The sequence below is a fragment of the Cherax quadricarinatus genome, chromosome 75, assembly GCF_038502225.1.
Source record: "Cherax quadricarinatus isolate ZL_2023a chromosome 75, ASM3850222v1, whole genome shotgun sequence".
Classification (NCBI taxonomy): Eukaryota; Metazoa; Arthropoda; class Malacostraca; order Decapoda; family Parastacidae; genus Cherax; species Cherax quadricarinatus.
The window spans coordinates 10,187,560-10,213,634 of record NC_091366.1 but is presented as its reverse complement, the minus strand read 5'-3'; the positions used below and the strand labels follow the sequence as shown (position 1 = coordinate 10,213,634).

Genomic DNA, 26,075 nt, shown 5'->3' with positions numbered 1-26,075 from the left:
GCCTAAGCTTGATCAAAAGTTTGTTGGTCCTTATTGAGTAGTTGAACATATCACTGGCAATAAGTAAAGGTTAGAGAAATTAGTACTGGTCAGTATAAAGAATCGCATTTAGATCATATGAAGTTAGTATGTGATGATAATGATGTTCCAACCCAGACTAATGTGATAAGACTCTGACAATTTTCCTGACTCTGTACCCTCTACCTCTAATACTCAGTCAGATGATCAGCCTGAATGTCGTTATTCCCTATGTACACGACAGGTATTGAGAAATCCTCAAGTATCATTTGTAACTACCAATTCAGAGCCGCCTCAAATACGGCATGAGTTAGCCAGTGCAACAGAATTTGATCCTCCCAGAGATGACACCCATTCTGCATATGTCAATCTCACCCTAGCAGAGTTGGGGTTAAATGTAAATAACCTGTATAGGTGACTAATTACAGTATCAACTTATTAATAATCAAGAATTTTTTTTGTGTGTGTATTCACGTTTTCTCCGAATTCTGAGATTTAACAGTCTAGATTTGAGTGCACCAAGTCTGCCTTTTCTGTTAAACACTTCTTTCTTTGCACATATCCTTCCTCAGAATCCGTAGATCACATGAATACAGATCGATCGATCAAAGCCGAGTCCTTACGAAGGCTGAACGTAATTATACAGTAACTGAGCAAGAAGCTTTAGCAATAGTATGGTCTTTAAAGCACTTCCAAGACATTATTTATCAGTACCCTGTTCATGTCTTGACAGACCATGCTCCACTGATACCTTAATTTCAGAACAAACAACCTACTGGAAGGTTAGCCAGATGGACCTTGACTATCCAAGAGTTCAATCCTACCTTTGAGCACTTACCTGGCAAGTCAAATGTAGTCGCAGATGCCTTATCACGACATGTTAGTATAGTAACTGCAGACCCTCCATTTACTGCCTAGGATGTAAAGAATGCTCAATGAACAGATCCCATGTGGTCTGGTGTGATTCGATTCCTGCTCCAGGAAGATCTTATTCTGACTATGAAGCCACCAGCACCCATCAGTGACTTTGTCACTGTACTGTATTGAACAGCTGAGTTGGGTACTCCCAGCAAAAGGGTATACCAGTTAGTAATTCCACAGTCACTAGTGGATGTAGCCTTACAGCTAGTTCACGAAGTACCAGGTGTTGTGCACCCTGGTATGGATCGCTCAGTAAAACAAGCCAGATTGAAATACTTTTGGCCTCGTATGGCAACTGATATTTCTGAGTATGTTAAGAAATGTAGTGTCTGCATGCAACACAAAGGTAATGTTAATGGTCCTAATCCAATCCAGGTGTATCCAACTACTAGCGAACTGTGGGAAAGAGTTGTGCTTGATTTGTTAACTAATATCCAATGTTCCCTCCAAGGCAACAAACATCTGCGTGTTATAGTAGACCATTTCACCAGATATTGTGAGTTAGTTCCTATTGCAGATAAGACTGCCAAGACAGTAGCTAAAGCGTTTAAAGAACGCATTATCTGCAGGCATACCACCCCTAAGTCCCTGGTAATAGATAATGGAGGTGAATTCTGTAATGAGATTCTTGAAAATTTGTGTACCTTGTACAAGATCTCTAAATCCACCATTGTTCCTCATCATCCTGCCAGCAATGGGTAGGCAGAACGAACCAATAAGAAAGTACTTGGTGTCTTGAGAGCCACTATCAATCCCAACAGTGAAACTTGGGATGAAGTTATACCTGATGTGCAGTGTGCTATAAATTCTGCTTACAATATTTCTATAGGTGACACTCCACATTATGCATTGTATGGTGTAGATAAACATTTGCCTTATGAGTTACTATATTCTAACCCGAAACCAAATTACAACCCTGATGATTTCATAGCAACTCATACCAGCTTAGCTCAAAGCGTCTTTAGAAGAATCCGTGAAACACTTCATAAATCAACAGCAGAATTTACAAGAGTCGCTAACACTCGAGGAAAGCCGTCCAAAATCAAAGTAGGTTCGAGAGTTATGCTGACTAACTTTAACAAAACATCTGCATTGCCTAAGCTTGATCAAAAGTTTGTTGGTCCTTATCGAGTAGTTGAACATATCACTGGCAATAAGTATAAGATTAGAGAAATTAGTACTGGCCAGTATGAAGAATTGCATTTAGATCATATGAAGTTAGTATGTGATGATAATGATGTTCCAACCCAAACTAATGTGACAGACTCTGACAATCCTCCTGTACTCTGTACCTGAATGTTGTTATTCCCTACGTACACGACAGGTATTGAGAAATCCTCAAGTATCATTTGTAACTACCAATTCAGAGCCGCCTCAAATACGGCATGAGTTAGCCAGTGCAACAGAATTTGATCCTCCCAGAGATGACACCCATTCTGCATATGTCAATCTCACCCTAGCAGAGTTGGGGTTAAATGTAAATAACCTGTATAATTGAATAATTACAGTATCAACTTATTAATAATCAAGAATTTTCTTTTTTTGTGTATTCACTTTCTCTCCGAATTCTGAGATTTAACAGTCTAGATTTGAGTGCACCAAGTCTGCCTTTTCTGTTAAACACTTCTTTCTTTGTATATGTTTCTTCCTCAGAATCCGTAGATCACATGAATACAGATCAATCGATCAAATTTTTTTTATCACTTCTGTTGTGTAATCCCAATGTTGAATCTCATTCGATGAGTTGTGCTATATCATACCTTGTAATGCATTACAGTTTCATTACAGTAAGTTTCAGTGCAGTAAGTTTCATTACAGTAAGTTTCATTACAGTAAATTACATTAGCTTCCATTCCAATATTCTCCTTATGTATGTTACAATTTTCAATTGTTGTGTACTTTGCCATTCTATAGAATCAGCCCAAGCCGTATGCCTGCCATCTCTAGTTTGTATTAGCTGTATGTCAGGACGACATACGTTAGCGTCGCCAAGCTCTCAGTAGTATCAGTTCCTAGTAATCAGTTACCAGTAGTATGACTCACTACCAACCGTCTGCATGAATCACTGACTGTTATTCATGTTGCTGCTGACTATAGCATGTTTTTGAACACCGCTCACCCCTAAGACCCAATTCGTGAGTCAGGCTTAAGATAGAGAGCAGAGAGGCAGGGCGGACCTGGTGCTTCCCATATATTCCGTTATAATTATACCCCATTATTGTCTGTGTGACTTTCCTTTACCCAATCCACGTAATTGAACCCCCACATGACATCACTACTACCCTCTACCACCATCACTACCACCCTCTACCACTATCACTGCCACACTACCAACAAGAAACAAAGCCAGACTGACTCAGAACGTGTGGGATGCTTTGTGTGGGTGTGGGCAGACATGTTTGGCACAGTGGACCACTGTCAGCTCAACGAAAACTGAGGTGATGAATGAAAACTGGGACAAAATTTTGACGAGAAAAGTTGTCAAAAACTGAATTCAATGAAAACCAAGGCAAACGAAAACCGAGGTTCCACTGTACAGTGGAACCTCAAATTTCAAACTTTTCGCTTATCGAACTTTTCAAAAATCGACTGCCTTTTAGAACCAACTTTATCTCTATAATCTAATTCGCCCCTGTTTTTGAACCACCGGGTACCGGACCTGTCCGCCAGCCTGCTAAGTCCGGCTTTGTTGATGCTTGAATGAACACTAACCTGCACTCTCATTCAAACATTTTACGATTAATTCATTGTGTTTAGTGCTTGTGGGACTGTGAAATAAGCTACCATGGGCCCAGAGAATCTTGCTAGTGTTACCCCTGTGGTTATGAAAGTGAGGAAACACCATAGATGTGAAGAAGGAAATCTTAAAGAGGTGCCAGAAACAGAGGACTGTGGACAGTTATTTTGTGAGACAGGGGTCCAGTGACTCTCAAGCTGGTCCTAGTGGCATTAAAAGACAGAGAAGGGAAGTAACCCCCTTCCAAACACTAACTCCAACTCCATCTTTCCTCCTCCCTGTCGTCCAGATGCCATCACCAATCTTCAATAAAGGTAAGTAGAAATGTTATTTTATATGTTTATTTAAATTTATTAATACATAATATGTTGTGTATCTTTATATGTTTATGCTTCTAGACTGTTGTATTCTGAGCACCTCTGCAAAAACAGTGATAATGTGCGAGTGTGGTGAAAGTGTTGAATGATGATGAAAGTATTTTCTATTTTCTTTCTTTTTTGGGTCACCCTGCCTCGGTGGGAGACGGCCGACTTGTTGAAAAAAAAAAAAAAAAAAAAATAATTGTACACTATATTTGTTGTGTGTATGTAAAACTATAATTAATCTCTAGAAAATGTATTTTTTTTGGTGAATATTTTTGAGTTTTCGGAACAGATTAATTGTATTTCCATTATTTCTTATGGGAAATATTGCTTCACTTTTCAAACTTTTCAGATTTAGAACTAGCTCCTGGAATGGATTAAGTTCGAAATTTGAGGTTCCACTGTATGTGTTTTCAAGTCTAGAACCAAATATACTTGATTAAAATATAAATTTAATCAGATTTATACTCTGCCTTCAGTCAGTGTATTTAACTTGCATATGTCTAGCATTATGAGAGGTTTTTACAAAGCAGAAGTGTTATAAGAAGAGTAGAGTATATGGAGAGTAAAAGAAAGGTAAAGAGAGTGGTGAGAGAGTGCAAAAGGAGAGCAGATGATAGAGTGAGAGAGGCACTGTCAAGAAATTTTAATGAAAATAAGAAAAAATTTTGGAGTGAGTTAAACAAGTTAAGAAAGCCTAGGGAACAAATGAATTTGCCAGTTAAAAACAGTGTAGGGGAGTTAGTAGATGGGGAGATGGAGGTATTGGGTAGATGGCGAGAACATTTTGAGGAACTTTTAAATGTCGACGAAGAAAGGGAGGCGGTAATTTCATGCACTGACCAGGGAGGTATACCATCTTTTAGGAGTGAAGAAGAGCAGAATGTAAGTGTGGTGGAGGTACGTGAGGCATTACGTAGAATGAAAGGGGGTAAAGCAGCTGGAACTGATGGGATCATGACAGAAATGTTAAAAGCAGGGGGGGATATGGTGTTGGAGTGGTTGGTATTTTTGTTTAATAAATGTATGAAAGAGGGGAAGGTACCTAGGGGTTGGCAGAGAGCATGTATAGTCCCTTTATATAAAGGGAAGGGGGACAAAAGAGACTGTAAAAATTATCGAGGAATAAGTTTACTGAGTATACCAGGGAAAGTGTATGGTAGGGTTATTATTGAAAGAATTAGAGGTAAGACAGAACGTAGAATTGCGGATGAGCAAGGAGGTTTTAGAGTGGGTAGGGGATGTGTAGATCAAGTGTTTACATTGAAGCATATATGTGAACAGTATTTAGATAAAGGTAGGGAAGTTTTTATTGCATTTATGGATTTAGAAAAGGCATATGATAGAGTGGATAGGGGAGTAATGTGGCAGATGTTGCAAGTATATGGAATAGGTGGTAAGTTAGTGGACAAATTTGGGAGTGTGTGTAAAGGTAGAAAGTTGAAAGTGAACATAGAAAAGAGTAAGGTGATGAGGGTATCAAATGATTTAGATAAAGAAAAATTGAATATCAAATTGGGTAGGAGGAGTATGGAAGAAGTGAATGTTTTCAGATATTTGGGAGTTGACGTGTCAGCGGATGGATTTATGAAGGATGAGGTTAATCATAGAATTGATGAAGGAAAAAAGGTGAGTGGTGCGTTGAGGTATATGTGGAGACAAAAAATGTTGTCTATGGAGGCAAAGAAGGGAATGTATGAAAATATAGTAGTACCAACACTCTTATATGGGTGTGAAGCTTGGGTTGTAAATGCTGCAGCAAGGAGGCAGTTGGAGGCAGTGGAGATGTCCTGTCTAAGGGCAATGTGTGGTGTAAATATTATGCAGAAAATTCGGAGTGTGGAAATTAGGAGAAGGTGTGGAGTTAATAAAAGTATTAGTCAGAGGGCTGAATAGGGGTTATTGAAGTGGTTTGGTCATTTAGAGAGAATGGATCAAAGTAGAATGACATGGAGAGTGTATAAATCTGTAGGGGAAGGAAGGCGGGGTAGGGGTCATCCTCAAAAAGGTTGGAGGGAGGGGGTAAAGGAGGTTTTGTGGGCGAGGGGCTTGGACTTCCAGCAAGCGTGCGTGAGTGTTAGATAGGAGTGAATGGAGACGAATGGTATTTGGGGCCTGACGAGCTGTTGGAGTGTGAGCAGGGTAATATTTAGTGAAGGGATTCAGGGAAACCAGTTATTTTTATATAGCCGGACTTGAGTCCTGGAAATGGGAAGTACAATGCCTGCACTCTAAAGGAGGGGTTCGGGATATTAGCAGTTTGGAGGGATATGTTGTGTATCTTTATACGTATATGCTTCTAAGCTGTTGTGTTCTGAGCACCTCTGCAAAAACAGTGATAATGTGTGAGTGTGGTGAAAATGTTGAATGATGATGAAATTATTTTCTTTTTGGGGATTTTCTTTCTTTTTGGGTCACCCTACCTCGGTGGGAGATGGCCGACTTGTTGAAAAAAAAAAAAAGTGTCTAGCATTCCAACTCTTAAACTTTTATTATTTTTGTTAGTATTATTATTATTAATTAATTATTTATTATGAGACATCTGTGGAGACAAAGAACATTATCCATGAAGGCAAAAAGGGGATTGTACCAGAGAATAATGGTACCAGACAATGAGACAATTTTTTTTTTTAATGAACCAGCCATATCCCACCAAGGCAGGGTGACCTATAAAGAAAAACAAAGGTTTTTCTTTTTAAATTTAGTAATTTATACAGAAGGGGTTACTAGCCCCTTACTCCTGGCACATTAGTCGCCTCTTATGACATGCATGGCTTATGGAGGAAGAATTCTTTTCCACTTCCCCATGGAGATAAAAGTAAATAAAGCAGAGCAAGAACTATTAAGAAAACACAAGAAAACCCAGATGAGTGTGTATATACATATATATGCATGTACTTGCATGTGTGGTGTGACCTAAGTGTAATAAATAACAAAAAGGCACAAAACTGTGACTGGAACAATACACAGATAACCCGCACATAGGAGAGAGAAGCTTAAGACAACGTTTCGGTCCAACTTAGACCATTTACAAAGTGACTTTGTAAACGGTCCAAGTCAGACCGAAATGTCGTCGTAAGCTCCTCTTTTCTAAGTGTAAGTATAAGTAGCAAGACAGTACGTACCTGATATCTTGCGTGTTTATGAAACAGAAAAAAGATACCAGCAATTCTACTACCATGTAAAACAATTACAGGTTTCCATTTCACACTCACTTGGCAGAACGGTGGTACCTCCCTGGGTGATTGCTGTCTGCCAACCTACTATATACTTAGGATTGAGACAAATATAGTAGTTAATTAGAATATTGTTGTTCACCATAACAACTTGGTATATGCAGAGAATTTGTAGCTTGGAGATTAGAAGATGTGGGGTTATCAAAAGTAATATTTAGAGGGCAGGGGAGGGGTGGTGATGTTGCAGTTTAGAAGGTTATCTGAACAGTGATGCTTTTGCCAAGACAGTGACTGAATGACAGTGAAAGTGTCTTTTCTTTTATTGGGTCACCCTACATGAGTGGGAGTTGGTTGATGTGTTAAAAATTATTATTATTATTATTATTATTATTATTATTATTATTATTATTATTATTATTATTATTAAAGGTAGTAGGTTGGTAGACAGCAACCACCCAGGGAAGTACTACCGTCCTGCCAGATGACTGTGAAACAAAAACCTGTAACTGTTTTGCATGATGGTAGGATTGCTGGTTTCTTTTTCTGTCTCATAAACACGCTAAGATAACAGGGATATCTTGCTACTCCTACTTACACTTTGGTCACACTTCACAGACACGCACATGCATATATATATATACATACATCTAGGTTTTTCTCCTTTTTCTAAATAGCTCTTGTTCTTTTTTATTTCTTCTATTGTCCATGGGGAAGTGGAAAAGAATCTTTCCTCCGTAAGCCATGCGTGTCGTATGAGGCGACTAAAATGCCGGGAGCAATGGGCTAGTAACCCCTTCTCCTGTATACAATTACTAAAAAAGAGAAGAAGAAAAACTTTATAAAACTGGGTTGCTTAAATGTGCGTGGATGTAGTGCGGATGACAAGAAACAGATGATTGCTGATGTTATGAATGAAAAGAAGTTGGATGTCCTGGCCCTAAGCGAAACAAAGCTGAAGGGGGTAGGAGAGTTTCAGTGGGGGGAAATAAATGGGATTAAATCTGGAGTATCTGAGAGAGTTAGAGCAAAGGAAGGGGTAGCAGTAATGTTAAATGATCAGTTATGGAAGGAGAAAAGAGAATATGAATGTGTAAATTCAAGAATTATGTGGATTAAAGTAAAGGTTTGATGCGAGAAGTGGGTCATAATAAGCGTGTATGCACCTGGAGAAGAGAGGAATGCAGAGGAGAGAGAGAGATTTTGGGAGATGTTAAGTGAATGTATAGGAGCCTTTGAACCAAGTGAGAGAGTAATTGTGGTAGGGGACTTGAATGCTAAAGTAGGAGAAACTTTTAGAGAGGGTGTGGTAGGTAAGTTTGGGGTGCCAGGTGTAAATGATAATGGGAGCCCTTTGATTGAACTTTGTATAGAAAGGGGTTTAGTTATAGGTAATACATATTTTAAGAAAAAGAGGATAAATAAGTATACACGATATGATGTAGGGCGAAATGACAGTAGTTTGTTGGATTATGTATTGGTAGATAAAAGACTGTTGAGTAGACTTCAGGATGTACATGTTTATAGAGGGGCCACAGATATATCAGATCACTTTCTAGTTGTAGCTACACTGAGAGTAAAAGGTAGATGGGATACAAGGAGAATAGAAGCATCAGGGAAGAGAGAGGTGAAGGTTTATAAACTAAAAGAGGAGGCAGTTAGGGTAAGATATAAACAGCTATTGGAGGATAGATGGGCTAATGAGAGCATAGGCAATGGGGTCGAAGAGGTATGGGGTAGGTTTAAAAATGTAGTGTTGGAGTGTTCAGCAGAAGTTTGTGGTTACAGGAAAGTGGGTGCGGGAGGGAAGAGGAGCGATTGGTGGAATGATGATGTAAAGAGAGTAGTAAGGGAGAAAAAGTTAGCATATGAGAAGTTTTTACAAAGTAGAAGTGATGCAAGGAGGGAAGAGTATATGGAGAAAAAGAGAGAAGTTAAGAGAGTGGTGAAGCAATGTAAAAAGAGAGCAAATGAGAGAGTGGGTGAGATGTTATCAACAAATTTTGTTGAAAATAAGAAAAAGTTTTGGAGTGAGATTAACAAGTTAAGAAAGCCTAGAGAACAAATGGATTTGTCAGTTAAAAATAGGAGAGGAGAGTTATTAAATGGAGAGTTAGAGGTATTGGGAAGATGGAAGGAATATTTTGAGGAATTGTTAAATGTTGATGAAGATAGGGAAGCTGTGATTTCGTGTATAGGGCAAGGAGGAATAGCATCTTGTAGGAGTGAGGAAGAGCCAGTTGTGAGTGTGGGGGAAGTTCGTGAGGCAGTAGGTAAAATGAAAGGGGGTAAGGCAGCCGGGATTGATGGGATAAAGATAGAAATGTTAAAAGCAGGTGGGGATATAGTTTTGGAGTGGTTGGTGCAATTATTTAATAAATGTATGGAAGAGGGTAAGGTACCTAGGGATTGGCAGAGAGCATGCATAGTTCCTTTGTATAAAGGCAAAGGGGATAAAAGAGAGTGCAAAAATTATAGGGGGATAAGTCTGTTGAGTGTACCTGGTAAAGTGTATGGTAGAGTTATAATTGAAAGAATTAAGAGTAAGACGGAGAATAGGATAGCAGATGAACAAGGAGGCTTTAGGAAAGGTAGGGGGTGTGTGGACCAGGTGTTTACAGTGAAACATATAAGTGAACAGTATTTAGATAAGGCTAAAGAGGTCTTTGTGGCATTTATGGATTTGGAAAAGGCGTATGACAGGGTGGATAGGGGGGCAATGTGGCAGATGTTGCAAGTGTATGGTGTAGGAGGTAGGTTACTGAAAGCAGTGAAGAGTTTTTACGAGGATAGTGAGGCTCAAGTTAGAGTATGTAGGAAAGAGGGAAATTTTTTCCCAGTAAAAGTAGGCCTTAGACAAGGATGTGTGATGTCACCGTGGTTGTTTAATATATTTATAGATGGGGTTGTAAGAGAAGTAAATGCGAGGGTCTTGGCAAGAGGCGTGGAGTTAAAAGATAAAGAATCACACACAAAGTGGGAGTTGTCACAGCTGCTCTTTGCTGATGACACTGTGCTCTTGGGAGATTCTGAAGAGAAGTTGCAGAGATTGGTGGATGAATTTGGTAGGGTGTGCAAAAGAAGAAAATTAAAGGTGAATACAGGAAAGAGTAAGGTTATGAGGATAACAAAAAGATTAGGTGATGAAAGATTGAATATCAGATTGGAGGGAGAGAGTATGGAGGAGGTGAACGTATTCAGATATTTGGGAGTGGACGTGTCAGCGGATGGGTCTATGAAAGATGAGGTGAATCATAGAATTGATGAGGGAAAAAGAGTGAGTGGTGCACTTAGGAGTCTGTGGAGACAAAGAACTTTGTCCTTGGAGGCAAAGAGGGGAATGTATGAGAGTATAGTTTTACCAACGCTCTTATATGGGTGTGAAGCGTGGGTGATGAATGTTGCAGCGAGGAGAAGGCTGGAGGCAGTGGAGATGTCATGTCTGAGGGCAATGTGTGGTGTGAATATAATGCAGAGAATTCGTAGTTTGGAAGTTAGGAGGAGGTGCGGGATTACCAAAACTGTTGTCCAGAGGGCTGAGGAAGGGTTGTTGAGGTGGTTCGGACATGTAGAGAGAATGGAGCGAAACAGAATGACTTCAAGAGTGTATCAGTCTGTAGTGGAAGGAAGGCGGGGTAGGGGTCGGCCTAGGAAGGGTTGGAGGGAGGGGGTAAAGGAGGTTTTGTGTGCGAGGGGCTTGGACTTCCAGCAGGCATGCGTGAGCGTGTTTGATAGGAGTGAATGGAGACAAATGGTTTTTAATACTTGACGTGCTGTTGGAGTGTGAGCAAAGTAACATTTATGAAGGGATTCAGGGAAACCGGCAGGCCGGACTTGAGTCCTGGAGATGGGAAGTACAGTGCCTGCACTCTGAAGGAGGGGTGTTAATGTTGCAGTTTAAAAACTGTAGTGTAAAGCACCCTTCTGGCAAGACAGTGATGGAGTGAATGATGGTGAAAGTTTTTCTTTTTCGGGCCACCCTGCCTTGGTGGGAATCGGCCGGTGTGATAATAAAAAAAAAAAAAAAATTATTATTATTATTATTATTATGTTCATGGGGGAGTGCAAAACCCACAGGGGTCACACAGCTTCTGAGGACTGTGAGGTAATCAAATTTTATATAAGGAAGTAGAAGTCAGATCTATTTCCTTGGTTCAAGATCCCCTCACCATTTTTTCTTTGAGGGATAAACTTGCATTAGCTCAGCTATTACAGTTACTGCACCGTAATTACTATATTATTATCTCAGTTATAATTCCTTACTCACTTTGAACTCTTGCCTCTGTTAAAAATAATACAGTAATGTGCTAATTCGGTTATTTCTAACTATTAAATTGAAATTTATTTTGTGGTACTATACCTTAGAAAACCTTACAACTTAGTGTAGTAAGAAATTGTACTTGACATTACATATCAAATGCAATTTAGTGTCCAATGATTGTACAATATCAAGCAGTATAAGCCAGTTTTTTTATTACTGTAATGTGTAACTTTTTGATAAATTTTGTGCATAATTTAACATGATGTAACCAAAATATTCTTGTCATTATTATAATTTTATTATTATCACCCAGATAATGAAACCCATTTTTTATCTAACCTACTAGATAACCATGTTAATTGCTAGTAGTTCTTGTATATATTATACCTTTATAGATTACCAGCCATACATAGCTAGTGTACTCTTTCTTTTTCTTCTTTCAACAAACTGGCCGTAGCCCACCAAGGCAGGGTGGCCCAAAAAGAAAAACAAAAGTTTCTGTTTGTAAATTTAGTAATTTATACAAGAGAAGGGGTTAACTAGTGTACTCATAACAGAATAATCATTTTTCAGTAACATCTCTCATTTTTTTGTCGTTATTAGATTTCATTATGTTCAAGTTGTTGCATAAAATTTGTGCTTAAAAATGCTAATTTTATTCTAATTTTCACAGCCTCATATTTATGAAATGTAATTTTATTTTAATGTCTGTTGTAAAACTTAACTTCTTCAAGGGCTGAGCAACACCGGAACTGTATATGAAAAATGAAATATTGTTTTTAATAATGATGTTTTTTTTTTTTTACACACCAGCCGTCTCCCACCAAGGCAGGGTGACCCAAAAAGAAAGAAAAACCCAAAAAGAAAGAGAAAACTTTCATCATCATTCAACACTTTCACCATCACTCATACATAATCACTGTCTTTGCAGAGGCGCCCAGATACGACAGTTCAGGTGTCCCTCCAAACTGCCAATATCCCAAACCTATCCTTTAAAGTGCAGGCATTGTACTTCCCATTTCCAGGACTCAAGTCCGGCTAACCAATTTCTCTGAATCCCTTCACAAAAATATTACCTGGCTCACACTCCAACAGCTCGTCAGGTCTCAAAGGCAATTTGTCTCCATTCACTCCTATCTAACACGCTCACTCACACTTGCTGGAAGTCCACGCCCCTCGCCCACAAAACCTCCTTTACCTCCTCCCTCCAACCTTTTCAGAGCCAACCCCTTCCCTGCCTTCCTTTCCCTACAGATTTATACGCTCTCCAAGGCATTCTACTTTGTTGTGTTCTCTCTAAATGACCAAACCATCTCAGTAGCCTCTCTTCAGCCCTCTGACTAATACTTTTAGTAACTCCACACCTCCTCCTAATTTCCACACTACGAATTCTCTGCATGCTATTTACACCACACATTGCCCTTAGACAGGACATCTCCACTGCCTCCAGCCACCTCCTTGCTGCAGCATTTACAACCCAAGCTTCACATCCACATAAGAGTGCTGGTATCACTATACTCTCATATATTCCCTTCTTTGCCTCCATGGATAACGATTTTTGTCTCCACAGATACCTCAGCTCACCACTCACCTTTTTTCCTTCATCATTTCTATGGTTAACCTCATCCTTCATAACCCATCTGCTGACAAGCCAGCTCCCAAATATCTGAAAACATTCACTTCTTCCATACTCCCTCCCTCCAATGTGATATCCAATTTTTTCTTATCTAAATCATTTGATACCCTCATTACCTTACTCTTATCTGTGTTATCTATGCAGTGCCTGCACTCTGAAGGAAGGGAGGGATGCTGCAGTTGGTGGGTATTCTGGATTGTGATGTCAGCACACTTTTGACAAAACAGTGACTGAATGTACATTGATGAATGTATTTCCTTGTTTTTCGGGGGGGGGGGGGGGGGGCACATTGTTTTGGTGAGCAATGGCTATTGAGGTAAAAAAAAATACTTGTACTAGAACAGGGAATAATGTTGAAAAAATCATGGGGTAAGGAGGACTGTATTTCCCTGGGCATACCGTACAAGTTTCATACTATCATTAAAGGCCTTGTCCTAGAGTTACTTAAATAACGGCATATTTATACCTTTAGCAGGGAGAATACTGTTTTTAGAACTAATTTTAACTTCTAGTGTAGAACGCTTTATACTTTCAGCTAGCGTCTCATCCTCCACTCTTGTTGACTGTGGCTGTTGGAGCATCACAGAGCATCATTGATAATTCTTATGAGATAGATCAGCTTGCTAAGTACGTTCTCTGTTAAACCTCACATACTGTATATTGCTTTAAAAAAGTGCAGTGCAACATAATAAATATTATTAGCAATATGATGAAGAATTCTCTAGCGACCAATACTCCAGGTCATTGTAAAATGTCACTTCTGAGCATGGTTATCTTCAATGACTTATGAATGGTATTATGATACGCTTATGACTACCTGTTGATAGCTGTTTATGCTTTGATTTAATGGTCTTAGATAAAATAAGTGACAGTCATTATTTACTTTAGCTTCTTGATAGAACTAAACCATTTACTTATTTTTTATCATATGAGTAATGTATCCAAACAAAGAAATAAATATTTTTTTTTGTGCAAATTCTCATTGTAGGAGGTATTTCTGGCATAATTCTCAACTTTTTGAACACTAAGAATGTTGCCAACAGTATGGAATGGTTCCTGTGAAATAATTATTTACTAAGTCAAGTTATATATTGTTTTAATTGCTTTTTGTGAGACATTATGGTCTTATCTCATTAAAAAAGTAATGCTTATGCTCATTTGAACAGTTAAATTTTTTCACGGCAAAATTACACTTGGGAATCAAATGAGTGATGCATAACATAGCTAAAAGGGTAACTGAATTCTCAGATTTACTCTCTAATATTGCCATATTTATCTCTGATGCTAGTTATGATATTTTATACGAGATGCTTTGTTACATTGTCTTTATGTACTACATTCTTGTTCTTTGTTGGCTTGCCCTCTAATTGCACTGTCTTACATCTGCTGCTGTTCTGCTCTTATGTGCATCCTCTATTTTTTAACACTGAATGGCTTCACGTGTTGTCCTCTTTTCATTGATGTTAGTATTGTACTACAGTGGACCCTCGACCAACGATGGCATCGATTAACGATAATTCCGACAAGCGATACATTTTAACGCAAAAATTTTGCCTCGGCTAGCGCTAAAAAACTTGACCAACACTATTCGTTCGGTCTGAGACGTGTCCACTTCTGGCCAGTGTTTACAAGGCAGCCAGCCACCGCGGTCGCTGCCAAGCATACAATCGGAACATTTCATATTATCACAGCCTTTTTAGTGATTGCACCTGCAAAATAAGTCACCATGGGCCCCAAGAAAGCTTCTAGTGCCAACCCTACAGCAAAAAGGGTGAGAATTACTATGGATATGAAGAAAGAGATCATTGCTAAGTATGAAAGTGGAGTGTGTGTCTCCGAGCTGGCCAGGTTGTACACAAAACCCCAATCAACCATCGCTACTATTGTGGGCAAGAAAACGGCAATCAAGGAAGCTGTTCTTGCCAAAGGGGCAACTATGTTTTCAAAACTGAGATCGCAAGTACTCGAAGATGTTGAGAGACTTTTTTTGGTGTGGATAAACGAAAAACAAATAACAGGAGATAGCATCTCTCAAGCAGTCATATGTGAAAAGGCTAGGAAGTTGCATGACGATTTAATTAAAAAAATGCCAGCAACTAGTGGTGATGTGAGTGAATTTAAGGCCAGCAAAGGTTGGTTTGAGAGATTTAAAGGGAAGGGAAGTAACCTTGGAAAAGTACTTTCCACCTCAAGTCCTAATGGAAGGGGATTCCCCTTCTAAACACTAAGCCCATCAACACTCTCCCCTCTTCCCATCCCATCAATCATCACCTGATCTTCAATAAAGCTAAGTGTCATGTAACTGTGCATATCTTCTTCAGTTTGTGTGTATTAAAATTAATATTTCATGTGGTAAAAACAATTTTTTTTTCATACTTTGGGGTGTCCTACACGGGGAAAATTAACTTGACTAACGATAATTTTGACTAATGATGAGCTCTCAGGAACGGATTAATAGCGTTAGTCGAGGGTCCACTGTACTGTCAAATTCATTTCAGTACATTCTTTATAACTTTTTACAGTACATTCATTTAACATTACCATGCACTAATCAGTTCTTTAGAGAAATAATGAAGAATTAAGAAATAATGAATCATTAAAATCACAATACCAGGGCTGGAATGATTCACAGCTTGTCCACAAACTGGAAAATTACTTGTAAATTAAAATTAATGTTGTATTAGCCACGAGAGCTTATAATGTTGTCACTGTGCTTAGTCACTTTGTATTGTAGTTACTCTTGTGTGTTTCAGATGTGTTGACTTTGTATCAGTCATGGGCTACAACTATCACATGTACAAGCCCTACTTGCCCTTCACAGGCCATAATTCTCCACTGAGCAACTCCAGTAATGAGAAGGGCTTTTTTTCTACCATGAACATTCACTGGGACACTATTTATTTAATAATGAAAGGGGTACCAAAAGAGAAGCTTATTATAGGGATCCCTACATTTGGACACACATGGAGGTAAGAAACTAAATACAATGGGTGCTTACACATTGCTCAGATTACATTCCTGAAATTGGCTGTATGTAATATCATGATATGTAATTTCAAGAACTTATAGAAAAAATAGGGTTATGTTCTTAATATCTCAAAAAAAAAAAATATTTTAACTTTTTTAAATCACAAATAATGAAATTTTTGATGCCTTGCAATGTAGATGTCATTCCTTGTTGATACAGAAATATTTGTGGGGAGGGATAATGTTACATTACTAGGCCTAGTGGTTTAGACATTCAAAAGCAAGAGTATTTGAAACTATAAAGTTATATAATTTTTTTTTTATAAGTTCTGGTTGCTGGTGTATGCTGATCTTGACATCATTAGAGAGGGCTGCAGAGACCTTACTGGGTTGCTGTCTGGTCTGGTCTTGCTCAGGCTTGTAGCCATTTTAGAAATAACTTTCTCTATTTCTGCAGGGAAATTTCCTTCAGCACCTTGGTTGGCATTTTCCCCATAAAATCTGAAATTCTGCAGTTGATTGCAAACTTTAAAATGAAGAAGTTACCATAAGAAACACTCTTATGCAACCTTCCCGGCCTGCTTGCACCCTTTTTTTTTCTTCTTCTTTCAACAAATTGGCCATATCCCAGAGAGGCAGGGTGACCCGAAAAGAAAAACAAGTTACTCTTTTTAACTTTAGTAACATAATACAGGAGAAGAGGTTACTAGCCCTTTGCTCCTGGCATTTTATTTGCCTCTTATGACATGCATGGCTTACGGAGGAAGAATTCTGTTCCACTTCCCCATGGAGATAAATGGAAATAAACAGGAACAAGAACTATTAAGAAAATAGAAGAAAAGCCAGAGAGGTGTACTCACCTATTTGTGGTTGCAGGGGTCATCTCTTCACTGATTGCTACTAGGTCCTCTCTCTCTCTACTCCATGAGCATTATCATACCTCATCTTAAAACTATGTATGGTTCCTGCCACCACTAGTAGGAGTAGCAAGACATATCTGAAAACTTGCATGTTTATAAGACAGAAATGACACCAGCAATCCTACCATCATGTAAAACAATTACAAGTTTCCATTTCACACTCACTTGGCAGGACGGTGGTACCTCCCTGTGCTATTGCTGTCTACCAACCTAATACCTAAAACTTTTTTACCTTATAGTATTTTAGGGCTTTCTTCCTGATCATGTTGAATCAAATAAATTATAGTTTCTCTAATACCAGAGAAGAGAAGAAAAACTTTATAAAACTGAGATGCTTGAATGTACGTGGATGTAGTGCGGATGACAAGAAACAGATGATTACTGATGTTATGAATGAAAAGAAGTTGGATGTCCTGGCCCTAAGCGAAACAAAGCTGAATGGGGTAGGGGAGTTTTGGTAGGGGGAAATAAATGGGATTAAATCTGGAGTATCTGAGAGAGTTAGAGCTAAGGAAGGGGTAGCAATAATGTTGAAGGATCAGTTATGGAAGGAGAAAAGAGAATATGAATGTGTAAATTCAAGAATTACGTGGATTAAAGTAAAGGTTGGATGCAAAATGTGGGTCATAATAAGCGTGTATGCACCTGGAGAAGAGAGGAATGTAGAGGAGAGAGAGAGATTTTGGGAGATGTTAAGTGAATGTATGGGAACTTTTGAACCAAGTGAGAGAGTAATTGTGGTAGGGGACCTGAATGCTAAAGTAGGAGAAACTTTTATAGAGGGTGTGGTAGGTAAGTTTGGGGTGCCAGGTGTAAATGATAATGGGAGCCCTTTGATTGAACTTTGTATAGAAAGGGGTTTAGTTATAGGTAATACATATTTTAAGAAAAAGAGGGTAAATAAGTATACAAGATATGATGTAGGGCAAAATGACAGTAGTTTGTTGGATTATGTATTGGTAGATAAAAGACTGTTGAGTAGACTTCAGGATGTACATGTTTATAGAGGGGCCACAGATATATCAGATCACTTTTTAGTTGTAGCTACACTGAGAGTAAAAGGTAGATGGGATACAAGGAGAATAGAAGCATCAGGGAAGAGAGAGGTGAAGGTTTATAAACTAAAAGAGGAGGCAGTTAGGGTAAGATATAAACAGCTATTGGAGGATAGATGGGCTAATGAGAGCATAGGCAATCGGGTTGAAGATGTATGGGGTAGGTTTAAAAATGTAGTGTTAGAGTGTTCAACAGAAGTTTGTGGTTACAGGAAAGTGGGTGCGGGAGGGAAGAGGAGCGATTGGTGGAATGATGATGTAAAGAGAGTAGTAAGGGAGAAAAAGTTAGCATATGAGAAGTTTTTACAAAGTAGAAGTGATGCAAGGAGGGAAGAGTATATGGAGAAAAAGAGAGAGGTTAAGAGAGTGATGAAGCAATGTAAAAAGAGAGCAAATGAAAGAGTGGGTGAGATGTTATCAACAAATTTTGTTGAAAATAAGAAAAAGTTTTGGAGTGAGATTAACAAGTTAAAGAAGCCTAGAGAACAAATGGATTTGTCAGGTAAAAATAGGAGAGGAGAGTTATTAAATGGAGAGTTAGAGATATTAGGAAGATGGAGGGAATATTTTGAGGAATTGTTAAATGTTGATGAAGATAGGGAAGCTGTGATTTCATGTATAGGGCAAGGAGGAATAACATCTTGTAGGAGTGAGGAAGAGCCAGTTGTGAGTGTGGGGGAAGTTCATGAGGCAGTAGGTAAAATGAAAGGGGTTAAGGCAGCTGGGATTGATGGGATAAAGATAGAAATGTTAAAAGCAGGTGGGTATACAGATTTGGAGTGGTGGGTGCTATTATTTAATAAATGTATGGAAGAAGGTAAGGTACCTAGGGATTGGCAGAGAGCATGCATAGTTCCTTTGTATAAAGGCAAAGGGGACAAAAGAGAGTGCAAAAATTATAAGGGGATAAGTCTGTTGAGTATACCTGGTAAAGTGTATGGTAGAGTTATTACTGAAAGAATTAAGAGTAAGACAGAGAATAGGATAGCAGATGAACAAGGAAGCTTTAGGAAAGGTAGGGGGTGTGTGGACCAGGTGTTTACAGTGAAACATATAAGTGAACAGTATTTAGATAAGGCTAAAGAGGTTTTTGTGGTATTTATGGATTTGGAAAAGGCGTATGACAAGGTGGATAGGGGGGCAATGTGGCAGATGTTGCAGGTGTATGGTATAGGAGGTAGGTTACTGAAAGCAGTGAAGAGTTTTTATGAGGATAGTGAGGCTCAAGTTAGAGTATGTAGGAAAGGGGGAGATTATTTCCCAGTAAAAGTAGGCCTTAGACAAGGATGTGTGATGTCACCGTGGTTGTTTAATATATTTATAGATGGGGTTGTAAGAGAAGTAAATGCGAGGGTCTTGGCAAGAGGCGTGGAGTTAAAAGATAAAGAATCATACATAAAGTGGGAGTTGTCACAGCTGCTCTTTGCTGATGACACTGCTCTTGGGAGATTCTGAAGAGAAGTTGCAGAGGTTGGTGGATGAATTTGGTAGGGTATGTAAAAGAAGAAAATAAAAAGTGAATACAGGAAAGAGTAAGGTTATGAGGATAACAAAAAGATTAGGTGGTGAAAGATTGGATATCAGATTAGAGGGAGAGTGTATGGAGGAGGTGAATGTATTCAGAATTTGGGAGCGGATGTGTCAGTGGATGGGTCTATGAAAGATGAGGTGAATCATAGAATTGATGAGGGGAAAAGGGTGAGCGGTGCTTAGGAGTCTGTGGAGACAAAGAACTTTGTCCTTGGAGGCAAAGAGAGGAATGTGTGAGAGTATAGTTTTACCAACACTCTTATATGGGTGTGAAGCATGGGTGATGAATGTTGCAGCAAGGAGAAGGCTGGAGGCAGTGGAGATGTCATGTCTGAGGGCAATGTGTGGTGTGAATATAATGCAGAGAATTCGTAGTTTGGAAGTTAGGAGGAGGTGCGGGATTGCCAAAACTGTTGTCCAGAGGGCTGAGGAAGGGTTGTTGAGGTGGTTCGGACATGTAAGATAAGATAAGATAAGATTTCGTTCGGATTTTTAACCCCGGAGGGTTAGCCACCCAGGATAACCCAAGAAAGTCAGTGCGTCATCGAGGACTGTCTAACTTATTTCCATTGGGGTCCTTAATCTTGTCCCCCAGGATGCGACCCACACCAGTCGACTAACACCCAGGTACCTATTTGCTGCTAGGTGAACAGGACAACAGGTGTAAGGAAACGTGTCGAAATGTTTCCACCCGCCGGGAATCGAACCCGGGCCCTCCGTGTGTGAAGCGGGAGCTTTAGCCACCAGGCCACCGGGCCTCCGAGCAAAACAGAATGACTTGAAGAGCGTATCAGTCTAGTGGAAGGAAGGCGGGGTAGGGGTTGGCCTAGGAAAGGTTGGAGGGAGGGTGTAAAGGAGGTTTTGTGTGCGAGGGGCCAGTGTGCTAATAAAAAAGAATAAAAAATAATACCAAATGCGTTTACGTTCTCCGTGAGCCTTTCACCACCTTTAAACATATTTATCACCTCAAATTTTTTGCAAAACAGGCATAGCTTATTGTGTAAAATTCTTGGCACCTTCAACATCACTAACATTCCATTTTGGTGCCATCAATATTTCGATGAAATTATCAAAATGGAGTGAAAAACACAAGTGTATGGCATGTGAAGCATCCACAGAGCAACTGGGAGCATGGAAAGTCTAGCCAAGCTAGGCCCTTCCTTAAAACAACAGCCACATCTTAGGCACAGTGGAGAAATATCCCATCCCACAGTCAAACCCAATTTTGCTTCAAAGAAAGTTTTTCCAATCTTTACAGTGCAAAGGCTCAGTCAGTTTCTGATGAAGGGGTAATCTTGGGAACAAAGTTTCACTAGCAGTATGCTGAAAGCTTGAAATACAGTAGCATAATATGTAGGAATCTACTGTAGTATACAATATCTACTATAGTACATTGTAACGTGTGCCATCTGACCAGTTTAAGCTAATATAAATAAATTTTATTTTTTATTTAAATTTTTTGGTCTGTATCTCTTAAACATTCCCATAGAATCTTTTATTTTTTTGAATGTTGTATTCAAGCAATTATTTTAGTAGACAAGTCAGAGCTACATAATGGTTGATTATTTTGTAAGGAGATTGTGGTAAAATTACATAAAAAAAACTTTTTTACTTGTAAAGGAAGGCACTTGTTATACACAAATAACCTGCACATAGAAGAGAGGAGCTAACGACGACGTGTCAGTCCGACTTGGACCAGTGTGACTTTGTAAATGGTCCAAGTCTTACTGAAACGTCGTCGTTAGCTCCTCTCTTCTATGTGCGGGTTATTTGTGTATCGTCCCAGTCACGGTATTGTGCCTTTTTTTGTTATTTAAGGCACTTGTTAATTTAATATTAAATGAAATATACAGTGGTACCTTGACTTACAAGTGCCCCAACTTACGAGTTTTCCGAGTTATGAGCCATCGCTTGATTGATTTTTTGCTTTGAGTTGCAAGCCAAAATTCGAGTTACGAGCAAGCTTCAGATACGCCGCCACTAATTGGCAGCGTATCTGAAGTCAAAACCAACTCTGTACCCAGAGGAATGTCAGGTACCTCGTCCCATCCCACATGCTCTTCCAAGACATAACTGGAAGGATAATACTCCCACACTAATCCCAGATTGTAGTGAGGCACCTTGTCCCTTCTTTGGTTCTCGTATAAATCCGGGGAAGAGGTAACCTCCATTTCAACACTCAGAGTTTCTCCAGAAACATTGAGGAAGGCCTCCATGGTATTTACCTGCCTCACGGAGGTTCCTTCACTGGGTGTAGTACTGATAGTAGTGGGTGGAGTAGTGATAGTGGTGGGTGGAATAGTGATAGTGGTGGGTGGAATAGTGATAGTGGTGGGCAGAGTAGTGATAGTGGTGGGTGGAGTAGATATGGTGGCAAGTGAAGTAGTGAGGGTGGTGGCTGTAGTAGAGATGGTGATGGGTGGAGTAGTGAAGGTGGTGGGTAGAGTAGAGATAGTGGTGGATGGAGTAGTGAGGGTGGTGGGTATAGTAGAGATGGTGATGAGTGGAGTAGTGAAGGTGGTAGGTGGAGTAGAGATGGTGGTGAGTGGAGTAGTGATAATGGTGGGTGGAGTAATTATGGTGGTGGGTGGAGTAGTAAGGGTGGTGGGTGTAATAGAGATGGTGGTGGGTGGAGTAGTGATGGTGGTGGGTGGAGTAGTGATGGTGGTGGATGGAGTAGTGATAATGGTGGGTGGAGTAGTGAGGGTGGTGGGTGGAGTAGTGAGGGTGGTGGGTGGAGTAGTGAAGGTGGTTCCTGTTTGGAAACCCGTAACAAATACATTGGGGTGGTTTTTTGGGGGCTGGAACAGATTAACGGCATTTCAATTAATTTCAATTAGGAAAATTTATTTGATATACGAGCAAATTGAGTTACGAGCTCAGTTACGGAAAGAATTAAACTCATAAGTCAAGGTACCACTGTATTATACGTTTTGGTTATGCATATGCAAGCTTCCAAAAATTAAATAGGTACTTAGGGCAGAGAACTTCTTGAGGCATCCAGTATATGTATATACATGTACACTTAAAAATGTAATAAAAAACTCTATACATGGTAGTAGGTTGGTAGACAGCAACCACCCAGGGAGGTACTACCGTCCTGCCAGGTGACTGTGAAACAGAAACCTGTAACTGTTTTGCATGATGGTAGGATTGCTGGTGTCTTTTTCTGTCTCATAAACAAGCTGGATAACAGGTATATCTTGCTACTTCTACTTACACTTAGGTCACATTATACTAGGGTTTTTCTTCTTTTTCTTAATAGCTCTTGTTCTTGTTTCTTTTTCTCTCTATTGTCCATGGGGAAGTGGAAAAGAATCTTTCCTCCATAAGCCATGCGTGTCGTATGAGGCGACTAAAATGCCGGGAGCAATGGGCTAGTAACCCCTTCTCTTGTACACATTTACTAAAAATCAGAAGAAGAAAAACTTTATAAAACTGGGATGCTTGAATGTGCATGGATGCAGTGCGGATGATAAGAAAGAGATGATTGCTGATGTTATGAATGAAAAGAAGTTGGATGTCCTGGCCCTAAGCGAAACAAAGCTGAAGGGGGTAGACGAGTTTGAGTGAGGAGAAATAATTGGGATTAAGTCAGGAGTAGCTGAGAGAGTTAGAGCTAAGGAAGGGGTAGCAATAATGTTGAAGGACCAGTTATGGAAGGAGAAGAGAGAATATAAATGTGTAAATTCAAGGATTATGTGGATTAAAATAAGGGTAGGATGTGAAAAGTGGGTCATAATAAGCGTGTATGCACCTGGAGAAGAGAGGAGTGTGGAGGAGAGAGAGAGATTTTGGGAGATGTTAAGCAAATGTATAGGAACCTTTGAACCAAGTGAGAGAGTAATTGTGGTAGGGGACCTAAATTTAGAGAGGGTGTGGTAGGTAAGTTTGGGGTGCCAGGTGTAAATGATAATGGGAGCCCTTTGATTGAACTTTGTATAGAAAGGGGGTTTAGTTATAAGTAATACGTATTTTAAGAAAAAGAGGATAAATAAGTATACAAGATATGATGTAGGGCTTAATGACAGTAGTTTGTTGGACTATTGGTAGATAAAAGACTGTCGAGTAGACTTAAGGATGTACATGTTTATAGAGTGGCAACAGATATATCAGATCATTTTCTAGTTGTAGCTACAGTGAGAGTAAAAGGTAGATGGGATACAAGGAAAATAGAAGCAGTAAGTAAGAGAGAGGTGAAGGTGTATAAACTAAAAGAGGAGGCAATTAGGGTAAGATATAAACAACTATTGGAGGATAGATGGGCTAGTGAGAGTAGTATAGGCAATGGGGTCAAAGATGTATGGGGTAGGTTTAAGAATGTAGTGTTAGAGTGTTCAGCAGAAGTTTGTGGTTACAGGAAAGTGGGTGTGGGAGGGAAGAAGAGCAATTGGTGGAATGATGTAAAGAGAGTAGTAAGGGAGAAAAAGTTAGCATATGAGAGGTTTTTACAAAGTAGAAGTGATACAAGGAGGGAAGAGTATACGGAGAGAAAAAGAGAGATTAAGAGAGTGGTGAAGCAATGTAAAAAGAGAGCAAATGAGAGAGTGGGTGAGATGTTATCAACAAATTTTGTTGAAAATAAGAAAAAGTTTTGGAATGAGATTAATAAGTTGAGGAAACCTAGGGAACAAATGGATTTGACAGTTAAAAATAGGAGAGGAGAGTTATTAAATGAAGAGTTAGAGATATCGGGAAGATGGAGGGAATATTTTGAGGAATTATTAAGTGTTGATGAAGATAGGGAAGCTGTGATTTTGTGTATAGGGCAAGGAGGAATAACATCTAGTAGGAGTGAGGAAGAGCCAGTTGTGAGTGTGGGGGAAGTTCGTGAGGCAATGGGTAGAATGAAAGAGGGTAAGGCAGCTGGGATTGATGGGATAAAGATAGAAATGTTAAAAGCAGGAGGGGATATAGTTTTGGAATGGTTGGTGCTATTATTTAATAAATGTATGGAAGAGGGTATAAAGGCAAAGGGGATAAAAGAGTACAAAAATTATAGGGAAATAGGTCTATTGAGTACACCTGGTAAAGTGTATGGTAGAGTTATTATTGAAAGAATTAAGAGTAAGACAGAGAGTAGGATAGCAGATGAACAAGGAAGCTTTAGGAAAGGTAGGGGGTGTGTGGACCAGGTGTTTACAGTGAAACATATAAGTGAACAGTATTTAGATAAGGGTAAAGAGGTTTTTGTGCCATTTATGGATTTAGAAAATGCATATGACAGGGTGGATAGGGGGGCAATGTGGCAGATGTTTCAGGTGTATGGTATAGGAGGTAAGTTATTACTGAAAGCAGTGAAGAGTTTTTATGAGGATAGTGAGGCTCAGGTTAGAGTATGTAGGAGAGAGAGATATTATTTCCCAGTAAAAGTAGGCCTTAGACAAGAATGTGTGATGTCACCGTGGTTGTTCAATATATTTATAGATGGGGTTGTAAGGGAAGTGAATGCTAGGGTCTTGGCAAGAGGTGTGGAATTAAAAGATAAAGAATCAAACACAAAGTGGGAGTTGTCACAGTTGCTCTTTGCTGATGATGCAGTGCTATTGGGAGATTCTGAAGAGAAGTTGCAGAGGTTGGTGGATGAATTTGGTAGGGTATGTAAAAGAAGAAAGTTAAAAGTGTATATAGGAAAGAGTAAGGTTATGAGGATAAAAAGATTAGGTGATGAAAGACTGGATACCAGATTGGAGGGAGAGAGTATGGAGGAGGTGAATGTATTCAGATATTTAGGAGTGGACGTGTCAGCAGATGGGTCTGTGAAGGATGTGGTGAATCACAGAATTGATGAGGGGAAAAGGGTGAGTGGTGCACTTAGGAGTCTGTGGAGATAAAGAACTTTGTCCGTGGAAGCAAAGAGGGGAATGTATGAGAGTATAGTTGTACCAACACTCTTGTATGGGTGTAAAGCATGGGTGATGAATGTTGCAACGAGGAGAAGGCTGGAGGCAGTGGAGATGTCATGTCTGAGGGCAATGTGTGGTGTGAATATAATGTAGAGAATTTGTAGTTTGGAAATTAGGAGAAGGTGTGGGATTACCAAAACTATTATCCAGAGGGCTGACGAGGGGTTGTTGAGGTGGTTCGGACATGTAGAGAGAATGGAACAAAACAGAATGACTTCGAGTGTATAAATCTTTAGTGGAGGGAAGACGGGGTAGGGGGCGGCCTAGGAAGGGTTGGAAGGAGGTTTTGTGTGTGAGGGGCTTGGACTTCCAGCAAGCGTGCGTGAGCATATTTGATAGAAGTGAATGGAGACAAATGGTTTTTAATACTTGACATGCTGTTGGAGTGTGAGCAAAGTAACATTTATGAAGAGATTCAGGGAAACCGGCAGGCCGGACTTGAGTCCTGGAGATGGGAAGTACAGTGTCTGCACTCTGAAGGAGGGGTGTTAATGTTGCAGTTTTATAACTGTAGTGTAAAGCACCCTTCTGGCAAGACAGTGATGGAGTGAATGATGGTGAAAGTTTTTCTTTTTCGGGCCACCCTGCC

The 26,075-nt window shown here is 39.5% G+C and overlaps 1 protein-coding gene across 3 annotated transcripts in view; it reads left to right on the top strand.

Annotated features, from left to right (window-relative positions):
• The window catches only part of LOC128691827 (chitinase-3-like protein 2), a 44,327-nt gene that overhangs the window by 7,213 nt on the left and 11,039 nt on the right, over positions 1-26,075 (top strand). For all 3 annotated transcript variants that reach the window (XM_053780742.2, XM_070101040.1, XM_070101038.1), the window contains exons 5-6: positions 13,644-13,735; positions 15,862-16,077. In XM_053780742.2, coding sequence (XP_053636717.2) covers positions 13,644-13,735; positions 15,862-16,077 — 308 coding nt within the window. The remainder of the gene's footprint in view (positions 1-13,643; positions 13,736-15,861; positions 16,078-26,075) is intronic.